Source organism: Myotis lucifugus, unplaced genomic scaffold, assembly GCF_000147115.1.
Source record: "Myotis lucifugus unplaced genomic scaffold, Myoluc2.0 scaffold_5, whole genome shotgun sequence".
NCBI lineage: Eukaryota > Metazoa > Chordata > Mammalia > Chiroptera > Vespertilionidae > Myotis > Myotis lucifugus.
This window is the reverse complement of record NW_005871053.1, coordinates 9,806,848-9,820,701: the sequence shown is the minus strand read 5'-3', so window position 1 is coordinate 9,820,701 and position 13,854 is coordinate 9,806,848. Positions and strand designations below refer to the sequence as shown.

At 47.8% G+C, this 13,854-nt stretch overlaps 1 protein-coding gene across 3 annotated transcripts in view; it reads left to right on the top strand.

Moving 5' to 3' along the window:
• The first annotated feature begins 688 nt into the window (after positions 1 to 688).
• ITGA6 (integrin subunit alpha 6) overlaps positions 689 to 13,854 on the top strand; it is a 70,969-nt gene continuing 57,803 nt past the window's right edge. For 2 of the 3 annotated variants that reach the window (XM_014468090.2, XM_014468099.2), the window contains exon 1: positions 689 to 1,090. In XM_014468090.2, coding sequence (XP_014323576.1) covers positions 909 to 1,090 — 182 coding nt within the window. In that variant the 5' untranslated portion in view covers positions 689 to 908. Of the gene's footprint in view, positions 1,091 to 2,551; positions 2,640 to 13,854 lie in introns of all 3 variants that reach the window. The other variant, XM_023744848.1, reaches the window with a different exon arrangement.

The following is a 13,854-nucleotide window of genomic DNA, read 5'->3' as shown; positions in this document are numbered from 1 at the left end:
ACACCAGTGTGGCTTCTCCCACAAGCTCTGGCCAAGGCTGAGCTTCAGTTTTCTCGTCTGCAAAAAGAAAATACCCCTCTCACAGGAGTGTTAGGAGCAGTAAACGAGAGAATAGCTGCGAGCTGTAAGTCGTACAGCATTATCAAGGTTTGTGCCATTATCATTCTTGAGAGCCGAGAACAGTCTAGGCAGCTCTATTCCCCAAGAATCTGGCGGCATGCGTCATGCGCTCCATAAACACGTGTGCAGAAGCAAACACTTGTGGCATGAATGAATGAAGTCTGCATTTGCACGTGGGCCTCGGTCTGCAAAAACACGCCGCTTCAGGCGACTAGGGCCGGCGCCTCCCCAACACTTTCCTTTACTAACAGGTAGTGAACGCCTTTCTGGCTCTGCGCCCGAATGGCAACCACCATTCACGTGCTTATTTCCAGGAGGACCCCCCGGAGGGGGCTGCGCGGCCCAGAGCTCGTCTGCCGGCCTCTCGCGCCCCTGCTTCCGGGCCAGGTTAGGGGCGGCCGCGCGGCGAGGGGTGCGCCGGGGAGGGTACCGCAGCCCGGCCCGCGGGGAAGGTGCGGGCGGCAGGCCGAGGCTGGCGCGCGAGGAGGGGCCAGGGGGTGGGGAGGGGCGGGGCCGGCGTCCTCGTCACTTGATAAAACGCCTGCGAGTCTCCAGAGAACAACGGGCTCATTCAGCGGTGGGAGCTGCTTGCGAGGGGGAGCGGCCTGGCAGAGAGCGCGACTCGTCCCGGGGGTGGGGCCGGACGGGCGGCGAGAACCGACCGAGGCCGCCGCGGTAGCTGCAGCGCCGCAGCCTCGAACCCGGCCCGGAGCGCAGGGCGCCCGCGCACCTCGCAGCTCCCGCTCCCCTCGCCGCTCCCGCTCCCTTCCCGGGGCGCCGACCTTCCCATGGCGGCCGCGGGGCAGCTGTGGCTGCTCTACCTGTCGGCGGGGCTGCTGCCCGGGCTCGGCGCTGCCTTCAACTTGGACACCCGCGAGGACAATGTGATCCGGAAAACTGGGGACCCCGGGAGCCTCTTCGGCTTCTCGCTGGCCATGCACTGGCAGCTGCAGCCCGAGGACAAGCGGCTGTGAGTTCACTGATCTTCCCACCCCCACCCGGGCGCCGGCCCCCGGGTCCCGCCGGCCGCCCTACCCCTCGGCTGCCCCGCCCGGGACTCCGCCGGCCCGCGCGCTCGGCCCCGGCTCCGCCTGGAGCGGAGCCTCCGCACAGGCAGCCGGGGCAGGAGGAGACCCCGAGGGCAGACCCCTGCGCACCGCGCCCCGGTGCCAGGCGGGTCTGTTCTCTGCCCCGAGAGTGTTACTTTTTTTTTTTTTTAAACGAGTACTTTCCGGGGTCCTTCCCCCCGGGCATGTTTGCTGGGAAACCCGGCAGGTGGCACGCTTCGCTGAGCTTCACGTGTGTGTTGGGGCGGGGTGACTTGGGCTGTAGGGTCGCTGCACCGCTGCAGTGGGGTTACTGGGAGTGTTGCTCCAGGAAGATCCAGGCCTTTTCCAAACTTACGGAGCTCCCCGTCCCCCTGCAGGCTCGCGAGCCCCGCAGAAGTTGGAAAGTCACTTTCCATCGCGTCCCGTGTGGCTTTCTCCGCGGGGCGGGTGCTCCTGCACGAGATACTTTAACATCCTCCCCCCTCCCCCAATGATGGGACTAACCCAGCACCTGCTCGAGGGGCCATATCTGCAGAGAAAACAAGCCCCCCCGAATGGTGTGCTCGCCACCCCCAGCCATGCCCCCAGCCCAGGCCCCAAAGCGCCCGGCGGCACCCGAGACCCTTTGGGCGCCTGCAGTGGGCAGGCGCAGCCGAGGGGTGAAAGCAACATGTCCGATCTGGGCTGGCGCTTTGCAAGCCAGGTTTGGAAGTGACAGCCCCCTTCCATCCAGCACAGCATTAGCCGGGCGCCTCCCAGGAGAAAGCGGAGACAGGCACTCTCAGCTTCTCCTTTTTTTTTTTTTCCTTTCTTAGATAGTGTTTGGTTCCCACATGATCAAACTGTTTAGGTTGGAGAGAGGGGTGTTTGGGAGCTTAGTCGACTTAATCGCAGTGGGGCTGCATTCTTGATCTGTGCTACCGAAAAATAAACTCACCAAAGCGCCCCCGCCCCCCGCGACTTTAGTTGAATTGAGGCTCTTCCAGGACCAACAGAGCGGAGAAAGCAAAGTGCAGGCACGGTCAAGAGAGGACTTAGTGTTTATGAGAGGCGAATGGGAATTTGGATTTTGAGTTCAGCAATTAAGAACTTTGGAATCGGTGAATATTGTGGGCCCCTGAATCTTGGATTTTTTTTTTTTAACACCTGCTAGTTAAGTAAAGGAATTAGAATTAGTTGGGGGTGGGGAGGCCGCTGGCCAGTGGTCTGCCGGCTTGGCCAGCTGCTTATATCTGCTTTGGAAAGAATTGTTAAGCTGTAAATCTGAAGTGAAAGGTGGTTTCTGTTAAGTCAGTTAATGGAGGAGGGTTAGTGTGTCTGAATACTTAGGAGTGCCTAGATGTGTAGCTACCCATAGGGAGAATTTGAACTTGTTCGTGCAGAAATGACTGGGCCAGCAGAGGGAAGACACTGTCCTTGGCGTTTTCTCTCTGCAATCAGATGCCTCCTGGAGCCGGTGGCTTCCTTGAGGTACTTGTTCAAGCAAACATTCTGAAGGGGAAGTACTGGGGCGAGAACATGTCCTTGGGGTGGGAGATGGGCAAAAATCTGTTTGTAGCCAGGAATCTCTGTTGTCACCAAGGTTAGCAGTGTGCTTGCTACAGCTTGTTACTGCTGGTGGACTTCTGGGCTGTTAGAGTTGCTGCAAGTCCTCCCCAGGGTAAGAATAAGCCTATGTAGGGTGTGTGATGCCTTCTAGAAATGCTCTTCTTGGAGGTTAACGGAGGGACTGATCAGACCCTCAGATAGGGACAGGCCCACTTTAAAGGGGATGTTGGCCTAGAGCCTGGAGTATGGCAGTGACCACACTCTAGGGCAGCGGTTCTCAACCTGTGGGTCGTGACCCCTTTGGCGGTCGAACGACCCTTTCACAGGGGTCGCCTAAGACCATCCTGCATATCAGATATTTACATTACGATTCATAACAGTAGCAACATTACAGTTATGAAGTAGCAACGAAAATAATTTTATGGTTGGGTCACAACATGAGGAACTGTATTTAAAGGGCCAGAAGGTTGAGAACCACTGCTCTAGGGGGCTGTGGTGTATGTCAGATGCCACTCCCTGCCCTACTTCTTTTGGTCAAGTATTTCAGCTTCAGGTGCAGCATTGCCCTCTCAGGGTAACCAGCACACACAGGCCATTCCCACGTCTGTTGTCATCTTTGTCAGTAAAGAATGTGGGTGTAAATAATAGCTGGTGAGGTCTAGACCCCACTGTCCAGCTTCCTAAACTTTGCACTCTCTGGACAAGCTTAGTGGGAGTATTTCTGGTGAGACCTGAGCTCAAATTCGCTCTCAGCCATTTGGCAGCTGTTGTATTACTTTGAACCTTAGTGTGTTTATCTGTGATATTACTGCTTAATGAGGGTCGTTGTGAGGATTAAGAGATAACATGCAAAGTGTTTAATTCCTGACTGACCTGTTTATTTGCTGATTAAATGGTAGCTGTTAATGGTGAGAAACTTAGAAAGAGTAAGTGAATTCCTACTATGTGCCAGCTACTATACAGATGTTAAACATTCTGTGATTCTAAGACTGCCAAAGAGTTAAGCCAAAGATTATTGTAGTTTGAGTAATTGATGTTTTAAACTCTGAGTCACATTTATGAAACCCATTTTCAAAGCAATTTAACCTTAATCTGGCTTTAATTAGATTTATAACAAAAGAAAATTTAGTGAACAAGGGACTTTGAGTTAGGAGAAGTAAAATATCAAAGATGTGTAGGAATATCAAATGAATGCACTGCTCTAGAAACCACGATAGGTATTTCTGGGTTAAATTTTCTACAATGCCATTTGACTATTTAGTAACAACTTAAACTCTAGTTAAGATTTTATAATAGAATAATACTGTATCTGAGAGCCTTAAAACATATTGTGTATTCCTCAAACGTTCAGCACTATAAAACTGAAGTAGAGACTATAAAACACCACTCAGGTTTTTAGGCTGTATATTAAAGAAGTTTCAGACTTCAAAATATTTAGAGGGTTGGCGGAGTTACTGAGGCCAGGGTCTGAAAGTCTTGGAATCTTTCATTTCTCTAGGTAGTTAAGGCTGAGTCACACAGCACCACTCCCATCTCCCACCCTCCCAGGTAGAAAGTATGGGAAGATAGCTATATGGATATGCCCATTCTATGAATCATCACTCTTAGCTCTTCTGGGAAGATTATACAGATCTATGTATGACTGTAAGGCAGAACCCAGAAGAGGGAGAGCTATAAGAAATATTCCCATGGAATAATTCTGGATTTATCCCAATTTTCTTTTTGGGAACTTTCTGATCACTACCTTCTAGAGCAGCGGTTCTCAACCTGTGGGTCGCGACCCCTTTGGGGGTCGAATGACCCTTTCACAGGGGTCACCTAAGACCATTGGAAAACACATATAACTACATATTTTTTGTGATTAATCACTATGCTTTAATTATGTTCAATTTGTAACAATGAAATTGGAAGTCACCACAACATGAGGAACTGTATTAAAGGGTCGTGGCATTAGGAAGGTTGAGAACCACTGTTAGAGGCTCACCGGACCCAGTCACTCTGTTCGGATTCTATGGTGCTTGTTCTTGATTTTTCTCAGAGTTGTGATGCCCCCACTTTAAAAATCATGTTTACTGGACTAGGGATTATCTAGTCCGACTGGTTCTCTTTGTAGATGAAGAAACTGAAGCCGAAAGCTAAAAAATGTCTAAATTCTCACAACGGCATAAGCAGAATCTTAACAGGATATGGATTTGAACTTGATATTTCTGACTCGTGCGAATGCCATCTTTAAGAGGAAAATTCAGAAATGCCCTTCAGACAGAAATAAATTGGCTAGCATCTGAGTTTTGGAAATGCACTATGTCAGGTTGATTTATTAAACTGCTTCCCACATGGGTCAGGGCTGTCTATTTAAATATCTGTGCTTGGACTTTCTTCCTCTTGGCCCTTATTCCAACTGGCCTTGGATCAGCTTCTGGGTCCCTCCTTCTTTGTCTGTCATCCCCTTGAGTAGTGACAAGCTAGCCAGGGATCAGAGTTGTCTTCAGGATGTGTACCTAAGCACTTGCTTCCTTGAATTCATTCAGAGTGCCGTGTGGCCCAAGGCCATCATCCAGGCACTGTGACTGTGCTCAGTCACCTTGAGTCCTGAGAGTCAACATGGACAGGGACACTGAGAGATCATAGGACTCTGCAAGAACGCAGAAGTAAACAAGTTTAACTTTTACCCAGGTAGTTTACATTTATCCACCTAAGACAGGGTTGAGATGAGGATCAGAGAATTCATTTGGTCTGAATAATTTGTTGGGAAAGTCAGGTTACATGCTCATATAGTATTCTCCTCTATTGTAAAGAATCCATTACTCTGTTTTTAGCTGCATAAGTCTCTATTTTAGCATAACAATAATATTGATTTAATTTAAGTTTTTGTAACCAAATAGTACTGGAATTATGGCATGTGGCACCCTTAGGATCGTGGCTCAACATACTACAGTGGGCAGAGTTGGCCAGCCTATTACTTGGCACTTGCAAGAGGAACAGTGGAGACATAACAAAAAATACTATTGTATGTAGATGTCAGTTTTACCTGGAACACTGATTGGTTCCAAGTCAGCCCATCTTAAAGAACATAGTCATATCTTAAGAACCAGTTTAAATTTCTCATTGAAAGTCTTTTTAGCCCAACCTACACTCCAGCAATTTCTTCTTCCTTTGAATGTCTGCAGCACTTACTATCATGTGCCTGACAGTTCTGATGGTTTTCTGTTTAACTGTTACCTGCCTTTTCAGAGGATGATCCAATCTCTCCCAACTGGATTATAGGTTAGGTGAGGGCAGGGGCCTTTAAAAAAAAAAAAATCCTCATCTGAGGATATTTTTTCCATTGATTTTTTTAGACAGAGTGGAAGGGAGGGGGAGAGGCACAGAGAGAGAAACATTGATGTGTGTGAGAGAGACATCAATTGGTTGCCTCTCCAGCACACGATGGCTGCTCATCAGGGCAACTTGGGAAATCTCTTTGCAAAAAATGTAATTCTAGGCTCAGCCCAGCTCTATGGTGATAGATGTGGTCAGTTTCTGTAGATGTGATCCAAGAATCTGTTCTTAAAGTTTTCCAGGTTTGAGCTAAATGAAATTTCCTTTTTATGTACAGAAGGCAGCATAACGTAGTGGATAAGAGTAGACTCTAGAGCAGCCGTGGGCAAACTACGGCCCGCGGGCCGAATCCGGCCCGTTTGAAATGAATAAAACTAAAAAAAAAAAAAGACCGTACCCTTTTATGTAATGATGTTTACTTTGAATTTATATTAGTTCACACAAACACTCCATCCATGCTTTTGTTCCGGCCCTCTGGTCCAGTTTAAGAACCCATTGTGGCCCTTGAGTCAAAAAGTTTGCCCACCCCTGCTCTAGAGCTAGAGCCTAGATCCCAGCTGTAGTCTAAAGCTAGCTGGGATCAGAGCCTGCTCTGCATTTACCAGCTGTGGCATGGTGCAGGATTCCTACAGTTCTGCACCCAGTTCCACTCTGGGGGTTTTTTCCCCCACACCACCAAACAGTTCTCAGACACCAGCTGGGTATCCTACAATTTAACTCAATTCTGACACTGTCTACCTGGAGATAGCATCAGATCCCACAGGTTAAGACTCAGTCCTACAAGACCGCCTTTCCCCCACTTCAGCTACCAATTATAACTCCAGGTTGTCTGATAGACCAGCTACAGATTGGAGGTTACCACGACACCCTCCTAAGGTTCAATTAATTTGCTAGAGTGGCTCACAGAACTCAGAAAAGCATTTTACTTATTAGATTACCAGTTTAGTATTGAAAGATATGAGCTCAAGCCCTCGCTGGTTTGGCTCAGTAAATACAGCGTCGGCCTGTGGACTGGAGGGTCCCGGTTTCGATTCCGGTCAAGGGCACATGCCCCAGTTGTGGGCTGGGTGGGTCCCCAGTGGGGGTCATGCCGATCAAAGATTCTCTCTCATCGTTGTTTCTATCTCTCTCCCTTTCCCTTCCTCTCTGCAATCAATAAAAATATATATTTAAAAAATAAAAAAGATATGAACTCAGGAACGAATGGCCAGATGGAGGAGATGCATAGGGCAGGGTATGGGGGGCGGGGTATGTGTGTGGGGTGTGTGTGGGGTGTGTGTGTGAGCTTCCAGGTTCTGAGCATACTGCTCTCCGGGGATCTCTGTGTGCTTACCAACCTGGAAGTTCTCCAAACTCCATCCTTTGGATTGTTAATGGAGGCTTCTTTGCATAGGTATTATAACTGATTAAATCTTTGGCTATTGGTGTTTAAACTCAACCTCTAGCCCCTTTCCCCTCCCAGGAGGTCAGGGGTGTGGGACTGAAAGTTCCAACCCTCTAATGAAGTGTTTGGTTCTCCTGGCAACCAGCCCCCATTCTTAGGTACTTTCCTAAAGACATCTCATTGACATAACAAAAGACAATTTTTGTCACTGTGATCTCTTAGGAAATTCCAAGGGTTTTAGGAGCCCTGTGACAGAAACAGGGATAAAGACCAAGTATATATTTATTATCAATCATAACACCTGTATATTTTTATAAGTCAATACCTAACCTCTCTAGGCTTCTCTTTCCTCAGCTGTAAAGTGAGGATAATTGAACCTTAGACTAGTCCTGGCCCAGAGGGGGCACTTTGTGTTTGTTAAATAAACGTGGAAGGCAAGGTTGTCAGAGGTGAAGAGGTTGTAAATCCATGTAGTCCATGCTTCCTGGCCTGGGCAGTGTGCAGATTTTGGACCTTTAGCAGATTCTGGTTTGTTAAACTGGCACTTAGAATAGCAAACCATGTTTCCTAGGAACTAAAGCAAGAGGCTAGTTGTTAATTAGGCTTGAACTGGGACCTACAGATTGGCTCTTCACCATTGTTGAACCCTGTTAGCCTGATGGTCATCTATCTGATCTGCTGCTGGTTTTTTTATTTAGATAAGCAAAGCAAGACAAGTCTAACTCAGCTTAGCTATTCCAAGGTTAGCATTTTTTCGGAATGACACTTTTCACAGGCCACAGACCTTATAGCAGCGACCTTACACACACACACACACACACACACACACACACACACATACACACACACACACATATATATATCCTGGATTGCAGTGTTGGATTCTGCTAGCCCTTCATCTATTCCCAAGTTGGCAAAAAGACTTTAGAACACTTTTAAGTCTCTAAAACCGATGAATTAGGGGGAACAGGGAAGGTGCCGCTGAAGCAACTGTAGGAGGCAAAGACAAGTGACCTGGAGCCATGGATGTCTGGAGCCATGGATGTCTGCTGGCATGTTTATTTGCCAACTGGCTAGATCAGTGATGGCGAACCTGTGACACGCGAACTCATTTTTTTTGGTTGATTTTTCTTTGTTAAATGGCATTTAAATATATAAAATAAATATCAAAGATATACATCTTTGTTTTACTATGGTTGCAAATATCAAAAAATTTCTATACGTGACACGGCACCAAAGTTAAGTTAGGGTTTTTCAAAATGCTGACACGCCGAGCTCAAAAGGTTCGCCATCGCTGGAGATATATTTTGCATGTCATACAATCCAAAGATTACTTTTTTTGGAACGCCATTTCAGATACAGTATCAGAAAAACCTTTTAGAGAAATAGGCCTTTTAAGCCTGGGGGTGTAGAAATGAAAATAAACGTTGGAATAATTTGAAAGGGGCACGTTGGTTAGTGATAGGAAGAATAAACACAGCACAGGTCCTGCCTGCTTACCCAGGGTTGTGCTTGGCTCTGGGTGGCGGGATCAGTGTCACTACAGTTTCTTCACCTTGCCAAGGACATTCATTTGTACTGAGGTTATTTTAATTGTGTGTGATACAAGCGATAATAAACATCTCTGGCCCTGGGGGGGGGCGGGGGGGGGCGTCACTGAAGCATAAGCCTTCGGAGCCAGTGGGCCCTTTTCTCCTGGCAGAATCAGAGCCCTGTTCTTCAGGACATAGGGCCGTTGCTCAAGTGGCCAGTCTCGTGGACCCCACAAAGCACCGTGACGGAACGTTAACTAGAGGATCCTCACCAAAGCGTGGCACAGCCAGCGGTGCAGAGCGGTCGGTCCTAGTGTGGGCGGCCCATTTGGCAGCTCGGGGAGTGTGAAGGTTTGCTCTTCTTGCTGAGGAGAGTGAGGAGTCCTGTCCCGGTCAGGTGATGGCCTGGCACCCCCCCCCTGCCCCCCGCCCTTTCCACTGGCAGGGTCGTTCTCTTTGTCCTTCAGGAACAAAAGGTGTTTTGAAGTTGTGAAATGGAAGTGTTTAGACATCTATCCAACTCTGGAGAGGTTGGAGATAGATAGAAAAAGTTATTTTAAAAGAGCTGGGATTGAATGTATTGATTATGGCCTAAGGAATCCAACTTCGCTGTGTCACAAAGAAACCCATGCTTTAAAAAAATTCGAAGCGTTCCCAAACAAGGGAAAGCTTAAAGAGGCTCGGATGTGACCGGGGGATGTGCAGAAACATGATTCTGGGACAATGGCATTCGCCACGTCGGCCTCATGGCTGCTGGTGAGACTGGGCATATGTGCTAACTTAGGACAGTACTCGGGGAAAACTGAGCTGGCTTGAAGATCTGGGTGATAAAAAGGTCTCCTATGAACTCACACGTGCAGAAGGAGGTGGATCTGGACCCTGATGGGCCTGCTAGAGGCTCAAGGACAGAGGGCCTCCCAGACGGAGGGAGAGGCCCGCCGAACTAGAGGGTCCAAAGCCCAAGCAAGGACTTGGGGGCCGGCTGGAGCAGTGTTCCAGATACCATATCAGATCAGCCAGTTAGAAAGAAAAGTGCTCTCTAAGCCTCGTGTTATATTTAGAAAGTGCCCAAGTCTGCTATAGAGATTAACAGAGAGGGTGGGGAGGCCTCTGGGGCCCTCACTCAGGATGATCCCAGGAAGTGAGCGCTGAGAGGCAGCCACGCTCCAGCTGACCAGCTCACCAGCGAGAAGCCAGCTGAGGTTTTTCACTGTCAGAGGATAGGAAATGGGTCTTTGGTAAGTGCATTTATTTCTGTGTATGTGTGTCTGTATAAATGTATGTTATATTTCAACCTAAAAGAAATAGGGGTTTTCATCCTTGAACACGAGGAACAAGTAAAAACTTGGAGGGGACTGTGCTCTGGACCTGCTAGAGAACTCATAACCAGCCTTTTGGGGTTTTCCTATAGGAGTTTTTAGTTCAACAGATAATTTGTTTGTCATTGTCTATGTATTAGGCACTGATCTAGTGCTGGCGATATAGCAGCAAACAAAATAGATAAAATTCCTGCTTAGGTTCTGTGAGGGAGACAGACAAAATAAGGAGGGTATTATATTAATGGTAAGAGGTGATACAGAGGGAAATAAAGTGGAGAAATGGAATAGGGAGTGGGACTGGGGAGGGACGTGATTGGCAATAGGTCAGTCAGGGAAGACTTCACTGAGAAGGTGAAGGTGGGAGTCATGTCAGTGTTGGAGGGAAGAGCATTCCCGCAAAGAAAGCAGCAAGTGCCAAGGCCCTGAGGCAGAAGCATGTCTGGCATGTTCAGTAACAAACAGCAAGGAGGCCGATCGTCTCCTGGAGGCAGATTGTGTAGAGCCTTATGATGGTGATTGAGAAACTGACTTTTACTCATGAATGACATGGGAAGCTATTGGAGTGTTCTGAGAAGAGTATGATCCGACTTGGATTATTTTAAAAATATATTTTATTGATTTTTTACAGAGAGGAAGGAAGAGGGATAGAGAGTTAGAAACATCGATGGGAGAGAAACATCGATCAGCTGCTTCCTGCACACCCCCTCCTGGGGATGTGCCCGCAACCAAGGTACATGCCCTTGACCGGAATCGAACCCGGGACCCTTGAGTCTGCAGGCCGACGCTCTATCCACTGAGCCAAACCGGTTACGGCCGGACTTGGATTTTTAAATGCATTTTTCTAGCTGCTACATTGTTGAGAATAGACTGTATGAGGGCAAGGGTAGATGTAGTGATATTAATTAGGAGGCTCCTGTGATGATAAATAAGAGGCCATGGTGGTTTGAGACAACATGATAGCAGTGAGGATAGTGAGAAGTGGTGGGATTTTGGACATATTTTGAAGGTAGAGCCAATAGGATTTCCTGTGGACTAGATACTAGGAGAGAGAGAGTAGAAAAGAATGTCTGCAAGGTTTTTTACCTGAGTAGCTGGAAGGATGTGAGGTTGTGATATAAGGGTTTAGGGAAGACCATAAGGGGCATAGAGACTGAGGGAAGGTCAGGAGTTTGATTTTATTTTTATTTTTTTTAAATACATTTTTATTGATTTCAGAGAGGAAGGGAGAGGGAGAGATAGAAACATCAATGATGAGGGAGAATCATTGGTTGGCTGCCTCCTGTATGCCCCCTACTAGGGATTGAGCCCGCAACCCGGGCATGTGTCCTTGACCAGAACCTGGGACCCTTCAGTCTGCAGGCCGATGCGCTATCCACTGAGCAAAACCGGCTAGGGCTAGGACATGTTGTATTTGAGATGTCTAGACATCCAGGTGGAGTTGTTGAGTCCGCTGTTGTATTAGAGTCTGAAGTTCAGGTGGAAAGGTTTGGATTGAAGATATACTGGTAGAGGTGAGGGAGATGAAGGGGAACCAACTTCAGAGCCTGAGAGGAATGGCCTGTAAGGTAGGAGAACTAGGTGTGCTGTCCTGGAATTGTTTTAGGAGTGAGCCATCGTTGTCATATGACCCTGAGAACTGATCCCTGCTATAGCAATGTGGGGGCCATCGGGGACCTTACCAGAGCACCGGGGGAGGATTGGGGGCAATGCCTGGTTGGAGTAGGTTGGAGAGAGAATAGAAGAGGGAGACAAAGGATTAGAACTCCTGAGTTTTGCTGAAGAGAGGAGAACAAGCACTAAGGGGGAAATGGGGTTGAGAAGGAATTTAATTTTTTTTTTTAATCCTCACCTGAGGATGAGAGAGAGAGAGAGAGAAAGAGAGAGAGAGAGAGAGAGAGAGAGAGAGAGAGAGAGAGAGAGAGAAACATTGATATGAGAGAGAAATATCAATTGGTTGCCTCCCATACGCATCCTCGCACCCAACCAGGGATCGAACCCACAGCCTGGGTATGTGCCCTGATCAGGAATGGAACTGGCAACTTTATGGTGCATGAGACAACACTCTAACCAACTGAACCACACTGACCAGGGCTCATCATTTTTTTTTTAAGTTGGGATAAAATTATAGCCAGCTGGTTAGTTGATGCTGACTCAGTAGAAAAGGAAAAGTGAATGCAGGAGAGGGAGGAGCTGGTGTGATGTCTGCGAAGAGGTGAGGGGAATACACCAGTGGTGGGGTGGGCCTGTTTACCACATCACAGAGGGGCACCGGAGCAGGTGGAAGATGGTGAAGTTTTTTTCTGCTTGCTTCTAATTTCTCAGTGAATAACAGCAGATCATAAGTTCTAAGCTACTCAAAACTTGTGTAGCCTGTAGGAGTAAGCACTCCGTTCTAGAATTAGGGATGTGGGGATTGAATCTCAGCTTCTTCACATTCTGTGGATTTGACCTTGGGCAAGTTACTTGGCCTTATCAGTAAAATGGAGGCACTGACGGTACCAACCCCAGAGGCTTGTGCAGATTAAATGTGGGAGTATAAAGCACTTAGCATAGTGCCCGGCATGTCCAGTGAACATCAGCCTGTACTGTGGTGGCTGCCTTAACGTAAAATAGCAATATAATTCCCTCACACAGAGGAGTTTTGTAGCTATCTTATCTTTATAGTCTGGGAACCAGCTGCCCTTTGGGGGTCAGGTCAAAGGTGAGGTTGCCCCATGGGTGGGGCTACAGCCAGAGTCAGAGCAGTTCACAGGCGGATGGGAGCTGTAACATTGTCTTGAAGAGAGGAAGGGGAAATGTGGGGCTTGGAAGAAGGAAGAGAAAATGGCAACACTTCAAAACCCTCCAAGAATCTCCAGCTCCTTATGCTATATTCCCGCTACAGAGACCCCCTGCTCCCCCAACCCCCCGCTTTTTATTTTGTTAAAGTCTTATAAGGCTCATTTCAGGTGTTGTGTGTGCATTTCCCATGTGGGAGTATCTGCAAGTTCTGGTATTATCTTGGATGGCATGGTGTCTGCGTGTCCTCTAGACCAGGTAGACACCAGGGCGTTGACAGGTGGGTGTGTGCTGTGCAGGGTGGTGTACAGTGAGCTGGGAACAGGGTAGGGGCCCCAGGACCTTGCCTCCTGCTCCTGCTGGCCTGGTCCATCATCATCTTTGTGATCCTGGTCAACATGTCCAACGTCTCCCTTCACGCACTGAAAAGAAATGACTCATGGCCTCGTTGAATTGCCAGGAGTGTACTATGGGTAAGAGCACTGTGGGTTCTAAAACACTGCCAGCTTTTAATCTCTTCTTTCACAATAAATAGTACAGGCTGCAGAGATAGCCTGTGGTAATTCAGAATCTGAAAGGAAATAGAATATCTCTGAAATTATGCAAGAGTTTGAATAATCAGGACTTTAGCATCTATTTCCCTGGGGTGTGCCACGAATTAGGTGGCATGATGGTGAGGTGTCTTTTTTTATAGTGCAGAATGGAACATGTAAGTTTATAATATAAAACAAGAGGCTTAAAAAAAAACCCAAGAGGGTTTAGAGACATTTCAAGCTTTTGGTGGTTGCTTTGTTTGGGCTATGCCC